The 17,523-nt window shown below is 39.8% G+C and overlaps 1 protein-coding gene across 1 annotated transcript in view; it reads right to left on the bottom strand.

Annotated features, from left to right (window-relative positions):
• Positions 1-2,943: 2,943 nt before the first annotated feature.
• The window catches only part of SERPINB2 (serpin family B member 2), a 78,676-nt gene continuing 64,096 nt past the window's right edge, over positions 2,944-17,523 (bottom strand). Inside the window, exons 11-17 of the mRNA XM_082418771.1 lie at positions 13,058-13,237; positions 9,689-9,808; positions 8,285-8,413; positions 7,651-7,768; positions 4,887-5,029; positions 4,234-4,398; positions 2,944-3,917 (exon numbers count right to left, since the gene is read on the bottom strand). Coding sequence (XP_082274897.1) covers positions 3,513-3,917; positions 4,234-4,398; positions 4,887-5,029; positions 7,651-7,768; positions 8,285-8,413; positions 9,689-9,808; positions 13,058-13,237 — 1,260 coding nt within the window. The 3' untranslated portion in view covers positions 2,944-3,512. The remainder of the gene's footprint in view (positions 3,918-4,233; positions 4,399-4,886; positions 5,030-7,650; positions 7,769-8,284; positions 8,414-9,688; positions 9,809-13,057; positions 13,238-17,523) is intronic.

A 17,523-nucleotide genomic window follows, 5' to 3' on the forward strand; every position in this document is an offset into this window, starting at 1 on the left:
AATTATCTTTGTTAATAACGTATTTGTGTGTTTTTTCTTCACGCAGTTTCTGTTTTTCTCTTCATGGGGCACACATGGTAAAGTGGCTCAGAGTTTACTAGTTGAATGTCGATGTGGAACCCAGAGCAGAATGTTGCTTTGAATTTCACTGGGGGATGCAACTTGTGGCTGCAGATTCCGTGGTGCCTGCCTGACATGTGCTGAACAGATGTTATTATCCACAGGATGCCTGCAGACTATTATTAGCTGGAAATATCATATGGAGGCTCTAGATAGAGGGGCTGTCCATCTTGACTGCCAGTGGTCCACCAGAGAGCGACTTGGGCTGCATCACCGCACAGCTCTAGTTATTTATGTTACACTTAATGCATCAATATAGATTCTGGGGAACCAGCCAAGAAATTGTTTCATCTTCTCTAAAGACACAGACTAAGTTTTATTCATGTTTTCCCACAAACCTTCTTCAGATTCCTTTCCACTTACCTCTTGTTTAAAATCTTTATATATTAATATATTGTTATGTTGATAAAATTTTGGTTTTGCATTATTTTGATGCCTGTTTGGAGGGGGCAGGGAAAGAGAAAGGAGTAATGGTATCCTAAGTTAACAATATAATAATATCAGCATAATTTTGCTTGTTTGTTTGTTTGTTGTTGTTAGTTATGGCCGGCCCTATGAATATTTAGCAATATGTACAGATATTACTAACGGGGATGGGGGAGTAGGAACTATATGAATGGGCAACGGGGGTGGGAGGGAGAGTTTTTGCTCTGGTCTTTTCATGATATTTGATGTTGAGATTGCATGAATTTATTAGGTATTCAAAATCTTTTAGAACCGAGAAAAGAACTCTAGGTACATCAGTATTATTCAAATAGGAATCCAGAAGAAGAGAGTAAATAGAGTAGGGCGGAGAGAGTTGAGTGGATAATGGTTTTCTTGTTCAGTCTGGGATGACATAACAGAGCACCACTGACTGAGTGGCTTAAACAACAAACATTCATTTTTCACAGTTCTGGAGGCTGCAGTTCTGTGATCGGGTTCTTGCTGAGGGAGGGCCGTCTTCCTGGTTCACAGATGGTTGCCTACTTGTCTCCACTTGCTTGAGAGCTTTTGTTTTTTCATTTCCCTGTAAGAACACTAATTACATCACGGGGACTTACCCTCATGACTAATTCTAATACTAATTACCTCCCCAAGGCCCCACCTACAAAGACCATCACATTGGGGATTAAGTGTTCAACATACGTGTTGGGGGAACAAACATTCAGGCCATAGCAACGGCTGAGAGTTTCCCAGAAATGAACCAAGGTACAAGTTTCCAGATGGAAAACATCTCCTGATGAACAAGATAAATTTTTAATACAGTTTAAAAATACTCTTAATGCAATGAAATATCAAGAACATCATCAAAAACAAAAATAAAATAATTAAAACTACAAGAAGCAAGAATTATCTTGACATCAACTTTCCCATCCGCAACTTTGGTGCTGGAAGATGATAAAATTGTGCCCTTAAAGTGCTGAAGAATGCTTTGAACCTAGAATTCTATACTCGTGCTCTAATTCAATAATCATGGTGAAATATGAATATCTTAAGACTCACAACAATTCAGAAAGTTACTACTTATTGCATTGCTGAGTGAATTATTAAAGTACATTTAAAATATGAATCTAAAAGTAAGTAGGAGAATCTAAAAGCAAGGAAGAACCCCTAATTTTCAAGAACGTCTGATTTAGAGGAAACAATCCACAACTCAAGCCTTAAAGAATTATGAGAATAATTTTCTGGGACTCTATGTTTGACCCGCTGACAGTGAGACAGTTTTATTACTGACAAAGAAAATAATCGTTATCACTAGTATTTATTAAGTACTGTACATGCTAAGCATTCTTTTAATTGCTTGTTCTGTATGAATTCATTTTACCATCACAGCAACCTAATGAGAAAAGCATTGTTTTCCCTAGCTTACACTGAAAGAAAACTGAAGCATAAAGAAGCATCATTTCCCAGCTTGCGGTTAAATGACTCATAAGTGTTAGAACTGGGATTTGGATGCAGTTAAGCCAATGTCCTTACCTTTTAGCCACCATGCTCCAGTAGGTCACCCATCCCTGGCTTTCATCGTAGGGACGGTGACGCCTGGAATACCTTTCCAGGATCCAGCCACACTTCTGCAGCCAGAATCTGCAGCCAGCTCAGCTCCCTTCAACCTCAGGTCTTCCTTCGTTCTTAGGACTTAAATTATGTTCTTCTCTGATCCACTCAAAAGCATTCAGTGCTATTTGAGGAAAACACACTTATGTAATGTTTCCCATTGTATGTTTCCCTTCTGCTCTTGAGTCCAGTTCATCTCTACCCCTCTGAACGCTCACCTCAATCAATGATTATGACCTTGATTCTATGTCTGGACCACTAGACTTGGTGTTTATTCCTGATGTCCTTGAGGTTTGAACACAGGTGTCCCCAAAGGACTCCGACCCAAACTATTCCTTTGAATTGCTATACCTTTTGCTGCTGTGAGAAGACAGCTCTCATCCATTTTTCCCACAACTCCATCCCCCCTGCCAACATTGGAACTTCTTGCAAGACGGTCGCTTATTCCTTTGGCTCCTTTTTTTGTCATTTTTTTTTAATTGAAGTATAATTGCTTTACAATGTTGTGTTAGTTTCTGCTGTAGAACAAAGTGAATCATCTATATGTATACATATATCTCCTCTCTCTTGAGCCTCCCTCCCTGCCACCCCCCATCCCACCCCTCTAGGTCATCACAGAGCACTGAGCTGAGCTCCCTGTGCTATACAGCAGCTTCTCCTTTGGCTCCTTTATTCTGTTTATTTTTTCTTGGTTCTCACAAATGAGCCATGATACCTGATTCCTGAGAATCAAGATAAACAGGTCTTATGACCTAAAGACCTAACAGAATGACAACAAACAAATGGTTGTGTGGAAACATGTCTATTTTTAATATATTCACAACCTTCCATAAGTTACAGACACATCTATGTGATACATAATGCTAGAAATGCACACAACTTATATTTTTCTGTTGTTCAATGCTTTCTTCTAGGTTTTTATTACAGAAGGGTATGGAAGGACACCTACTCGTCCTTCATTATAAGAACAAATAAGTGCATTTCCTTAGAAAGAAAAATAAGTGATGACCTGCTTCTGTAACTGTATCAGCTACACTAGACAGTGAACAATAATAAAAGGCCATTATATAAAATAATAAATAATACAGTAAAAGGTAATGCTGTAAAATAAACTAAGAGTAAGGTAGAACTAAATGAGATATCATCCCATTTTAGGAGACCAAATGATTAATAAGGTGGTAATGTTCTGATTGACAGATGTCAAGCTACTTCTGTATTTATATTCAGTGTGTAATAGAAGTTGTTCAGAAAAACAGAAATATGTACAGGAGGTTGCTAAAGTTTGGGCCCTTAGAGCAATTCTGAGGCTTATACCTCACATTACAACATCCTGTGCAGAAACGGAACCTTTCAATTTAGGGTGAGGCAAATCTGCCAAAAAAGAGGATGCTGTTGGTAATCTTGTGCATGATAAAGAAGAGGAAAGGATGATCTGCCACAAACTGTGGGCCTCCGTGGCCAGTTCTCCCTGACATAATGGCCCCAGTGCCAGCAGCTGCTTCAGTGCCCTCCTCGTTCACGTCCACAGAGGCTTGATGGAACACTTCAGAGAGAAACAGGTCATTCTTTTCAGACATGCCTAAGAAATTGGCTTGGCCCTGGCTGAAGGCATCATCCATACCCATGGTCTTGAGAATGGACTTGAGTTCGTAATGCTCTTCTAATTTGAACCGGGGGACATACACCTCCACATCATCCTCAGCCATGGTGTCTTCATTGAGCCACTTGTTGAGTTTGTCATAAGTTATTTCACTTTCCAGCTACAAATCCAAAAGCAAAACCAATGAGGGCTTAGCAGAGAAGGAAAACAACTTATAATGTTGACAATCAGTGACTTGAACTTCACTATAGCGTGGGTGATATTAAAATTTACTAGTTTGGTAAAAATTTTGCAAGAAAGTAGTATGTAGGACATAAGTTTAAGCCTTTGAATGAAAGTGTGAGACCTGGCACTGTTCCTCTCAACCAATTCACATATTTCCGTGAGAAACTGCACACCATTTCCCAAGTTGTAGACATATGCCAAGGTAAGTTTAGCCCCAGAAGTTTAAAACGATGGAAGTTGGAATGCCTTACCAACTCCAAGCCAGTAGAGCGTTCAGCGATTGCATCTGGAAGCAACAGGAACATACTGACATATCCAGCGTAGGGCAGCTCTAGAATCTGGAACTTCAGGTCTTCTATGTACCCGATGTTCAGCTGTGCGCGCAAGAACATCATCTGTACTGCTTTGCGCTGAGTCTAAAATTATTAAAAAGTAAAATATGAAAGTAGATACTAAGAGGTCAAAAGATTTACAATCAGACGTAAAAGAATGGGTTCTGCTTTCGTGCTGAAGAACTATGTTTCTAAAAATCAACAAAATAAATTATTTGTATACCCTGACAGTGGCTCTGATCTATTTAGCTTTTTCAAGATTATACCCATTAGTAATAAGATGGACAATTATAATTATAATAATACTGAAACATTCGTTGAGTACCTACTAGGGGCCAAGAACACTGCAAAATCTCGTTGAATCCTCACAACAATATTTTGAGTTGGATATTATTATTAATCTAGTTTGACAGATCAAAAAATGGAATAGAGTCAATCAACTATTCAACGTGCGTAACTTATAACTAGCAAATTACGTACAAGTATCAGTGAGTGGTCCCTAACTTTTCTTTCTCTATTTTGTCAAAGGCCCTAAAATATATGTTAAGAAAATCTGTCTCATTGTCTCGTACCAAGTTCACACGGAAAGGATAAAGCCCGTTTAATTTCTTCTGAAATGGAGTTTTCCAATTTCCTTTGAAGTAGACAGCATTCACCAGGACCATCTTGGTCTCTGCATCTATAGAACCTTCAGGTAACAAGTTTGGGATTTTGCCTACAGAAAACATGATATATGTTTAGGTTTCATGATTAAGAATTGTGAAGTTATCCTGATTTCTTGAATCTTTTGAGTCACCGTCAAACTCAGCATCCACATTTATCAAACTCTGCAGAGATGTTGATCTTCAGGCTTAAGTTTTTCTCTCAATTTACCTAAATCATAAGTAAAACTGAGACCAAATTTCTGAGGTTTGCAAAATCTAAGAGAAAATGCAGAAGTACTGCAATTAAGGTTTAGAATTACTATCAGACTTGGAAAAAAATTTTAACTTCCTTTTATACTGTTTCTCAAAGTTTTGTAGTTGTATGAAGTTAGTTAATTCAGATGGGAGTGAAAAAGAGTCACTTAAGGAACATAATAGTGCCTTTCCACAGTACATATGTCACTAGGGCTCCTTCAAGATCTGGTCTAGACAGTCTATCCATCTGACCCATTGATTGACCCAAAAACAGTTTTTTGGAAGTTGTGCTAGACCTACACCAGGAGTAGCACAGAATCATGAAGTGAGAAAGGAAGGCTTGCCCTGGTGGGACTGAGAATATTGGAAGAGAGATTCTAAATCAGTCAGGAAACAATGTGTGATAAGTTCTATAAGAGAGCTAAATAATGCAGAGAACTATGACAACACAGAGAAGGGAGTAAACAAGTGAGGAGCCGAGAAGGTGCTCAGAAATGATAACATCTGAGCGTGATTTTTTTTATAGTTGGTTTAAGAAACAGGCCATTTATAGTGAATACCTGCTCTGTAATATTTCAACCACTAAATACATTATTTTATTTAATCCTCACAACTACTCTAGTAGGTATTATTATTGTCATTTTACACAAATGAACACCATAGTAAGAGAGATTAGCAACCTTCCCAAGGTCGCAATGCTTGTCAGCTGGTCAGAATTCCAGCATCTTCCATTCCTACTGACAGATATAGGACTCGACCAAAGAGGTCACTGTAGTCTGACCAGCTTCAGTATAGTCATTCAGTATTTCTAGTCAATATATCCCTCAGGGAATTAAAATTCTTGGTTACCACAGAAATCTACTAGGACTTTATTTAACTCTGTAATGCATATGGAAAAACTAGTATTTGATCCTAACAAATACAAGAGAAATTGTCTCAAATTATTATAAAATTTTCTGAAACAATCAGCCCAAATGACTACTTGGCATTTTGGCAATCCCACTGATTGATTTACAGCCATTCAACACAAATGCTTAAAGAGAAGAGAAATTCTTGCTGTTCTCAAAAAAGCAAGACTTTCATGCGTCTCTTTAATTTTGCAATCCCTTTTTACTTTCACTTCTGTTAATCCTCACTTTCTCTGCTTCATTTTTGTCAGTGGTGTGTCAATATTTTAGAGCAGTCATTTAAAAATTGAGAAATGAAGAACTAAAGTAGATCAACTATTTTCAGAGAAACAAAACAATTTTTTAAAATTCTATAGAACTTAGTTCATGTGTTTTTTTCCACTGTGGTAACTAAGAAACCAAGACACCACACTATGGCTTGAAACAATGTTTTAAACACAAGAGGTAAATGAAAATCCGTTTTTTGCATTAAGTTAGCAAACACTTTAAACATCCAATTGAAGAATTCCAGAATTAGACTAAGGCTCAGAAAAAGAGGGAACCCCAGCTTCATTACTAACAGGTAGTGGGATTTTGGATGGGAATCTAAGGAAAAAAAAAAAAAAAGGTCATGAAGAACCTAGGGGCAAGATGGGAATAAAGACACAGACCTACTAGAGAATGGACTTGATGATATGGGGAGCGGGAAGGGTAAGCTGGGACGAAGTGAGAGAGTGGCATGGACATATACACACTACCAAACGTAAAATAGATAGCTAGTGGGAAGCAGCCGCATAGCACAGGGAGATCAGCTCGGTGCTTTGTGACCACCTAGAGGGGTGGGATAGGGAGGATGGGAGGGAGGGAGATGCAAGAGGGAAGAGATATGGAAACATATGTATATGTATAACTGATTCACTTTGTTATAAAGCAGAAACTAACACACCATTGTAAGGCAATTATACTCCAACGAAGATGTTAAAAAAATTCTTTTTAATTAAAAAAAATTAAAAAAAAACAAAACAAAGAATTAAGGCCATGCGTTACAAAGGTAGGAGTAGCTTAGACGATCCAGGAGAGATGAAGCAGGGACCAAAAGAACTTGACAACATACTGACTCTGAATGGTGAAACAGAAGAAAGAGTTAAAATTTTATGATCCCTCCTTTTTCCATTGCTAGTATTCTCACACCGATTACTCAGTTGAAGGTCACGCCTTTTTTCTTTGTTTTTGTCCACTGTAGACACAGAGTCACAACTATTTCAATACTGATATTTCCTATGTTAGAAAAGAGCTGTCTCCTCTTATATTCTATTCTAAGGTAATATCCAAAATCAGATTATTTAAGTCCTGAATACATGTCTTCTATTAGTAGACCTCAATTATTTTTTTCTCACTTAAAACACCACGTGGCTCAACAAGAATCAGGTTACATTAACCAAAATAACTAAGGTGGGGAGTAAGGGCTAAGTTCAAGGATGGTTTTTTTTAAAAATACATAAGAGCTTTCTAAGTGGAAAGAAGAGCAGAAACTATTTCCTTGGTTTTACCTTTGGTTTGAGTCTTGACCCAGGAATTAATCTTTTTTCTGGCATCTTCTGCACGTTCTAGGAAGTCAACTGCCTGGGGTTCTGTAGAGTAATATTTCTTGGAGAGCTGCATGTATCCCTTTAAAGCAAAAAAAAAAAAAAAAAAAAAAGACAAAGTTTACATAGAATATATACTCAACAAGCCTTGGTGTAATTATACATTACAGGCTTCCTGTCAAGACTGGGGAGCCTGAGGTAGGCGTAGGGGTGGAGGTTGGCTAGGGGGGCTGAATATATGTGTTCTCTTGACCTCCACCCCCAACTCCAGTCCCAATTCTATTTGCTCTCCTGCACGCTTTGCATTATGACCACTGGGTACAAGGGGAGAAGTTGGATGTGGGGATAGAGGCTCTGGAAATCAGCTGTGCTCTTCCTGACTTAGGACTCACAGGTGGGAATTTTGCAGCAGGGAGAGAAAGTACGCACAGAGGGAGCGTAGGGATAGCTGCGTTGCATAGTGTCCAGTGGCCTTAGGGAGTCTAAGGGAACCCATGTGGGATTCTGACTCTCTCAGCATGAATCAGAGAGAACAGCTTTAAAACTGACCTCCTTGTAAGTTTGGGGCCCTGACATTTAAGTTGCAGGTTTCACTTACTTCCTTGAATCTTGCAGACTTCTCTCCAAACAGCTTATTGGCACTTTCCAATAAATACTCCCCTGTGGACGTGTTGAGGGCGGAGCTGAGAGAACGGAAGGATGAATGGATTGTGTCTGCAGCTTGTGCCTTAAACAGAAAGGAGAGATTCTCTTTATATAACTCAAGACTCCTAAACAAGATATTTCTTAAGCAATGGTATTTTTTCCAATACATCAATAAAATGCTGTATTAAAGTATACTTTTTTCTGGCACTTTAGAGGAATCTCTGAGGAAATACTCTTGATATGGATAATCAGATAATTTTTTTATTTGTTTCAGATTTTACTGTGCCTATGGATTGGATTTAACCGTGAAGTAAACAAGATCCTAGAAGAAAGTCAGGCTCCTTTTACAGTTTCCTAAACTACAAAATCTGTAAGCAATTTTTGTTATATTAAAATGTTGCCTTAGAAATGTTCTTTAAAAAGTTCTTATAACTTCTGCAAGTACCGTTTTATAATTAAGGGGTAGTCTGTGAAGTGGCAAATCTGGGTTTTAGAAAGCAGGAAATTGAGGGACATTCCAGTCCCCAACCTGAAGTTTGTAAGCACGATGACACACACAGGGCTTAGTCACAGCAGCGCCTGGGTGAAGCAGAGGTCAGAGCCCTGCAGATGGACCGCCAGCTGTCCATTCAGACCTGGCAGAATCTCCCTATTGAAGGGGCCCTCTTCCCCTCCTAAGTCCACAATTCCCTGGCTGACAGGCAGAGCATCAGCATTCCCAGGAAGAAAGCTACGTGGGGCATCTCCCCATAGCCTAACTTAGGAGTGTGACTGTGGAAGTTGTTTACCAATAGGAGCGCATCTACGCCCAGCTCCTACAATGTAGCTGGATAGCTGGTGTTTAAGGAAATGGAGTATTGGGAAAAGAAATGACTACGTGAGATAGATTAGCTGAAGAGATTAGATAGATGATAGATAGATAGATCATAGGAGATAGAAGGGGAGGACATAAAGGATATTCGAGGGTCAGTGACCTTTCATGAAGTCACCAAGCCTGACCTTCTCCATTCCTCAATTACTTGTCACCCCTTACTCTGGAAATCTGCATCTATGCATGTGTATTCTAGGAGTCTCTACAATGGCATTAGAATAAATTATACATACCCAACTAATGGCAGAGTTGGGTGATAGAATTTAGAAATAGTCTTGGCCTGGAAGTCGTGAAGTCTGTATTCTACCCTGGCTCTGCCCTTACTGATCAGAATAGGATATTTACTCAAGAACTGTGAGCCTTAGTTTTCTTTCTATGAATGAGGGAAGTTGTACTAGGCTCCTTCCCTGTCAAATATTGTGATTTTAAGACAAGAATATTCTGGAAATAAAATACAAAAGAAATAGAAATGGATGAATCAGATACCTGCAAAATAGCATCAGGATAAATGCCCTTCTGGATCTTCTGTGTGAATTCACAACTGGTGAAGACCTCTTGGGTGTCTGGGGTGACTTTGTGGTCTCCAACTTTGTTAAACTGAAGCACCTACAATTGGAATTCCAGAGAATTGGGTACATTTTTCTGCTACATTACTTAACTTTTAAACCAATGGCTATCAAGTACCTCTTAGTGGTCCTACGTCTCGTTTCCTGCCTTTGTGTATGGCAACAAGCATAGATGCTCTTCATATGTAACATGTGTCAGCCAGCAGAAATTTCCTTCACAGGACTCAGCATGAACTATTTTATACTAATTCATATGCTGGCCATTTTGACAGCAAATTGTTATGATGAGATGATTTATAACCTCTAAATTATCTAAATTATAACCCAACCCATAAGTTGCCTTGAAAACATGCCAGTATTTTGAAGGAAGCAATAAGGTTAACTCCCAACCTTGTATCTCTCTATTCAGTGGCCTTATATATTACACACTTCTAAGCTGTCAAAAACTACGAGCCACAGCTAGCTTAAACATAAAAGCAGGTCACTCAATATTAACAGGGATCACCTAAAATATTTGCACATACCTTATTTACACATAAAGAAATCCCACACATCTGTCCATGTGGGGGGCAAACGGCAGAGGTCAGATGACAATATGGATCTCTTTATGTTGTAAGTGGCAGATCCAGATAACAGTGAAGCTGGCAGGTGCACACTGGCCCCGGGAGGGGCCTCAAGTCCCCTCCCCCAAGCTGCAGCCTTCCCAGCCTGGCTCAGCCAGTCTCAGCACCCCCGAGCCTGGCCCTGCTGCCCACCCACTCCCACCTCCAACATCCTTTGGGTCTCATCCCCGTGGGGTCCCAGGTGAGGAGGAGCTTATTGGTAAATGGATCGACGGTAGACGTTCTGCTAAGGAAGGAAAGGCAGGCTTGTCCAGCAGGTGGTGAATTTCTAGGCTGGAAAGAGAGGTGTTAGGATTTGTGGGGTCTCTCTCTGCTCTTCAGATCACACATTATAAGTCTTACCTAATACTCTTTGAAAAGAAGTGGTCTGACTCTGCCGCCATGTAAGGGAAGAATATTTCATGTAACAGCTTCTCCGGTTGTCCTCCCTTTTAAGGAAATTGATGGGGTCTCGGGGCTAGCACTAAAGGCCTCCTGAGTCACTGCAAGAGCCCCTGCAGGAGGGGGGGATGTGAGGTGACCCGGGGCTATGCTGAGGGGTGCACCCTGCCCAGAGAGGCAGCTTGGTCTGGGCAGGTCCGTGGCCTTGCCCTAAAGAGAAGAGCTGGTAAAAATACTCCTGCTGACCTCACTTCGCCTACGCTCTGTAAGTTTATCCCTTCTACGTATTCCTTTATTCCATTACAACTATGTCACCTTTACCAGCCATATCAATTCCCAACTGTGTGGCCTCCTCTTGCCCTAAATTTCTCATTTCTATGAAAGGACTATGGTAATCAGAGCGCCTACCTCACAGGATTTTGTATTCTGTGGGTAAACTATAAAACGTTCTTAGAAAGGTGCCTGGCTAGGGCACTATGAGTGTCAGCTCTGATAATTTTTAGTTCTACCACATGCTTCTCCTATTCTCTCTAATCTTCACACCCATCTTGCCGGTTATGCATTTTCATTCTCCTTTTAAAAATAAGAAAATTGAGGCTCAGAGGGTTGAAATGCCTTCCCTCACACACCTGGTAAATGGCAAAGTCACCACCCAAACACAGGCAGGTCCATCCCCAAAATCCATGCTTCCTCCTCCAACCAAAGAGCTTCTCCTCTTTTTTTAGTAGGGAATTAACCAAATTTGCCTTTGAATTTTAAAATCTGCCCATGCAGCACAGTTACAAGAAAACTATATAAACCCCTTGTCCCATGTGCTGAAAGCACTTGCCAGACACAGAAAAGCTGTGTTGTGCCAAGTGACCAATAAGTTAATTTTCCTTTCGTATCAAAATCAAGTTTTTTACTTTACGTACCTAGAGCACTTCATTTGGCATTTGTCCTCAAAGAAATATTGCTTCTGATGCCTTTACATCTAAAAAACGAAGACCCTGATGTTTTCTAAAGTTTTTAATAGAGTTCACTGCACTTATTTTTTTCAAGGCAAAGAAAATAGAGGGAAGGAGTTTTGCAAAATGTTTCTGCTCTCAGATGTGAGCAACTGGGTTTTGTTGTAAGTCTTGACGTTTAAACTGCCACAGACGCAGGGAGTGACGCCCCCATCCCTTTTCCTGCTGCAGTGAGATAGGCCAACACTCTCTGTGAGCCACTCCAAACAAGGCCCATCTTAAATGGGTCACCGGGTACCTGGAAGGAGATATCCATCTATATACACACACCCAGGTGCAATTCTCCTGGGAAACTCAAAAGTAGCCAGAAGCATTTTGGTGTGGCTGAAAGCAGAATCAGTGCTTGTGAGAAACCAGAGCCTGTACTTAAAGCATTCAATTTTAATGTTTGTACATATGGGAATAGGAAAGAATTTTAATTATATATTACTTTGTCTGGTCACTGACCCAGGAAATACAGGATCATGTGAATTTTAATGGTGCTGAATTCATCCCATAGGACCATTGCCGTGTACAGTTGAAGTAGTTCAACATATTTCCATGGCCCCAGACTTAGTGAAAGGGTCCCCTGACTGAGCTGGGGTCAGCTTCCTTCACCAAGGAAGGAAGCCAGTGGCCTTAACAGAAATACCTCACAATGCTGTCCCGCCCCCTGTCCACCTTGACTTTGAGGACTGGCCATCATGTCAGCCCCATTTTGTTGACTTGAACTCATGGGGTTGAGAATATTGGCTGAGGTCCTCTGAAGTCACGCTGCTCTTTGTGCGTCTCCCAGAGTGCAGAGATCACGGGTCTGGGATATTTTTTCCCTTGGTGACACTCTCTTAAAACCACTGGAAGGAATTCTTTACATGAATGGAAGGAACCTGAGCTAGGAGGGCGGAAACCAGAAGAAACCCTGGGAAAGGTGCTTCATTCCCACCGCCACTCTCCCCACTATGTTAAATGCCACTTGTCTTAAAACCAATAGAGATAAAGCATGCAAATACTTTGAAAAATATAAGCATTATACTATCAAATATAAGACGTTGTCACTATTAACCCTTTCTAACCTTGCAGGATAAGAAATTCTGGTACGCTTTCTGCTGTATCTACCACTGAGGGTGTTTGTGGTTTGGCTATTTTGTAGATTTGAATCTAAGGAACTTGTGTCGTAATGGCTTGTGATGATTGCTGACCTTGTTAGAGTCAAGATGTCTCAGGCATGTAATCAGAGCAATTCTGCAATTCAGTTCAGGAATCATTCTGTTCTAATTTGGAACTTTAACAGAAACTTACTTTGGCCATCTGGTCTGCAGTGTTGCCCCTGGCACCCAGGTAGATCATGGCCATGGTGGAGGAGATGCCCCATGGAGAGAAGAAGAGATTCTGGGTGGTGGCACTTGTATTTGCCAGACGGCTGAAGAAACTGAGGGCAAAGATTGTGTTTGCCTTGTAAAGTTCTTCCATTGTTTCAATCTAGAAGGAAAGTGAGGGGAAAAAAATGAACAGCTCTAAAAGATGACTCAACATTTTGAGTGATGTCAGCAGAGTGGTACAGGCCGTCCCCTGCACGGGGCAGGGGTTCCCTCTCTGTTCTCCTTTCATCCAAGAGCATGAGGTAGAGCAGGGACAGCATCGTGACCCTGGGACCTGTGCAGCCACAAAGGGTCCCACACTCGGTACAATGCACTGCTACCACAACCTTGCAATTCTTAATAATTTTAAACAAAGGGCCCTGCATTTTCCTTTGCACTGGCTACTGCAAATTATGTAGCTGATCCTGAGATAGCGCGAGCAGTCATGTGATGAGTAGTGACACGCCACATCATAATAATGACAATAACAGCAATAACAATAAATAGCCTTTATCGAAATCTTACTGTACAACAGATGCTGTTTTAAACATCTCACCTGTACTAACCAGTTAATCTTCATGGAAACCCTATGAGGAAGGCATTGCTATTCCTGTTTTACAAAGGAAGAAACTACTGCCCAGAGAGAATAAGAAAAGTGACCAGTGTCACTCGTCACTCGACTATAAGGGGCAGGACTGGAAATTGAAGGTGGTAGGTGGGTAGCCTCCAGGGTCATGTTCTCAGCCTCTATGTTGTACCCACAGATACACCACACACACAGACACACACACACACACACACACACACACACACACACACCCCACACAGGCAAATACATGCATATTCAAATGTATGCCACACGCACATATACTCTTATTGGCGCCAATGGAGATGGTCAAACTTCTTTCAAATTCCTTGCTTCTAGAAGTGACCTAGACTCACCATTTGAGAGTGGGCATTTTTACACAGCCCTACCTCGCATACCTGCACCCCTCCACTCACACACACCATAGCCTTTCTACCAAAGCACCCCCTGAGCTGAGCAGTTCATTAATGGGAGAACGGGAAAGGCCCCCTTCTCCCACCATCCCTAGTAGAGAAGTCAATGCCAGGTCCCATTGCAAGGGTGGTCCTGGGGCTATGGAACACACACACACACACACACACACACACACACACACACCCCATCCACCCTCTGAAGATAAATAACAGACATGCCCTCCATGACCTAAGGCTCCGCATGCAGCCAAACGCTTGGACACACCTGTTGATTCTGGCCAACAAACTGTATCTTATGCTTTCAGCTTAAAACACACCCTGCAATTACCAAAATCTATAAATATACCAAGCGACGCTGACACTCATCATCCCACAGGAAACCTTCTTGTGACAGTGGCTGGGGAGCTGCCCACGCCCCATGAGGCATGTCCTGCAGCTCTTTAGGCTTGAACTCACATCTCCCTAATCCATGGGTGTCTTATGTGAACACTCAGTTCACCAACATTGCTTTTGAAGAAAGTGATTGCAATCTGTGTCAAAATTTCTTATGCGAAATACCACTCAATTGTATTTTTTCAAGACAAAATAGTAAATTAAGTAAAACTTGTCCCCAAAACTCTCTCATGTCTTCTTGTCTCCTTTAATATTTAATATTCATGGGATCTGTATGAGGTAGATATTAGGATCTTTACTGTATAGGTTACATCCTGATGCCCAGAGAGGGTAAGCAACTTGTATAAGGTCACAGAGTTTGTATGTAATGGTGCAGGGATTCAGGCCCAGGTCTGCTTCAGAAACCCACTCTATCCAATGTCGCTCACTGCCTTACCTGCTGATGTTTAACTTCACTGCTATGTGTAAGAGTTTAGGCCAGTTACTAGTTTGAGAAATGCTAGAAAGAGGAAATAAAAAGAGGAAGGAAGCAAGTTTGTAATACTCCTAGAAGGCTTATTAAGTTAAAAAAAAAAAATCACTATTTTTTTATCTTGCTTCATCACTGAGATTAGATTACCTTGGGTGGCTCAGAAATTTGTTTTCTCTTCCTTCTACAATTTAAAATCATCTTTATGATGAATTAGTCCTGGGTAGGTCTTTTTTTGTAAACTATCTCAATAACATTTCAGAAACAAACTGAGAATAACATAAACAAATATTTCTCTATTGAGTGAAAAAATAAATAAGGGATCAGAACCAGAAAAATAAATGTAGGCCTCTCCTATATCTAATTCTTTATAACGACCCCCATAGTCTGTCACTTTGACACTAACAAACTTTAAGTGTCAAGACAAACTATCAGAGAGGGCTTTTAATGCCACGTTAGGATTTCAGTTGACTGTATAAAGAAATAAAAAGTGAATTAGGACAGAATTAGATCATCCCAGATGCATGTACTTCTTTTAAAAGTAGTCTAAATTTTATCTTTAAGATCAGGTACAATTAACTGCATTTAACATAAAAAATAATATGTGTTGTCTATATTGCAGTTACCAAATTCCTTCGGCCTCACTGCTTTATTTAACTTGCATAATTACTTGCCCAGTAAACCTAGTAATTCCTATTATACCAATGAAAAGATGAAGATGTTGATTGCACAGCTGGTTTCAAAGCCTAGATTGAATCTCAGCCTTCTGATTCCAACTCTAACACTTTTCCTACGGACCTTTCAAATAAGGTTTGAGAAGTTTATATTTTTAGAAATCTATGAATATATATATATATATATATATATATATATATATATATATAGTGTCTTCTGATTCTCTAACAAATCCACACCTTACATTTAGGTGAGAGTCTGCCTAAGACCATGTAAAACTGAATCACTGAGTGACATAAGATAGCATAACCTCTTAGATAGCACCTGTTGTGAATTTCTTAACACCAGAGTTACACAACTTTATCAGCTTCCGGAGGTTATATTCCTAATCAACGTTGAATATTCTCTTTAGAAGAACTAACGGATGAAAAGCATATGTGGGGCTGGGCTCCATGATGTCTGTGTCCATTCCTGTAACACAAGTTGACAGATGTGCCACTGAAATTTGGCACAGGTGACAAAGAACTTGGGAGGTGCTGCCAGAGCCACTACAACAGTTGCTCTGCTCGCTGGCATCAAAGGTTAGATTTCAATTTGCTGTAGCATTTTAAATAATTTTTTTTGCAACGACACAGTGCAAATATTCTGAAATTGACCACAAAAATTAATGAGAACACAGAGAAAACAATAACTTCAAGGAAATTTCCCTTTCAAATTACCAAATTCTCCCCCCACAAAATTAAAGACATTTTCTGATATTTGATGACTTTCATAATGAATCATTGTTGGTCTATGGGGTATTAAATGATTTATTACTATTACTGAACTATTACTTCAGTCAATCCAGCAACTAATTTGGCTGATTTTTCCTCTTTCACTAGATTGACTGATTATTGAACTAAATTCAATAAAGGTATTTTGGTATTGAACTGACCCAACCCAGCTTCCTGCTTAATTTCTGATTGTTTTAGATTAAAAACTGAGTTGTCTTTTTTGCCTTTATTATATGTATACACAATTTATAGATTACTTTCAGTTGCTAAATTAATACATTTTAATTGGTCTAGCTATTCTCATCAAATTCAGTGCCAAACACTAACTAGTAAAGAATATACACATTCCAAGCTGTTCGGTAAAATTGACATCACAACCTAAATGTACCTTTCGGTTTGATGAATGTTACATAGGCCTTTGCTGGCCTCTGAGATTTAAGATTAGGTCTTGCTATAAATTTAATTCAAATCTAGAACTAAAATATTCTCAAACAAACAACGAAACAAGAAAACACCAGTAAATTTTTACCCATCTTCTAAAAACATCCCACATTTTAATTTTCATTATATTAATAATACCAGTGTGCAAAATAAAACCATATTTCATAGAGATAGACATGGAAATGACTGAAATACCTGGTTATTCTCTGTCTGACAAGAAACGGTCCTCTGAGAGTTGTTAAGAGTTCAAGCATGACGATGACTGGTTTTATAAAGCTCTGCCCCTCCCACAGAGCATTTTCTTCTCTCTCTCTTTCTAATCTGTATCCTTTGAGTGATTCAACATTTTACTCAGAAAGACATCGTTAGGATAGAATTGCTTGTTTGCTAAAGCATCATTTAAGAAATTTGTTGGGAGGATGACGTCATTCAGAAACTTAAGGATTTGGCAATATCTACACATGCCTGTCAAAATTCGCTAAAACCTGTCAGCTCCTGTTTGTTCTTGTTCTCATAGTACCAAATTGTTGTTTGGTACTTGTTCTCATAGTACCAAATTCTGCGATATCCCTTCTATCTTTTGACAAGGGTGGCCTGGGAGCTCTTTGCAATACTTAAAAGCAATGGAATCCTTTCTCTTTTGAATCTAGGCAGCCC

Source organism: Balaenoptera physalus, assembly GCF_965194825.1.
Source record: "Balaenoptera physalus genome assembly, chromosome: 12".
NCBI classification, from domain to species: Eukaryota; Metazoa; Chordata; class Mammalia; order Artiodactyla; family Balaenopteridae; genus Balaenoptera; species Balaenoptera physalus.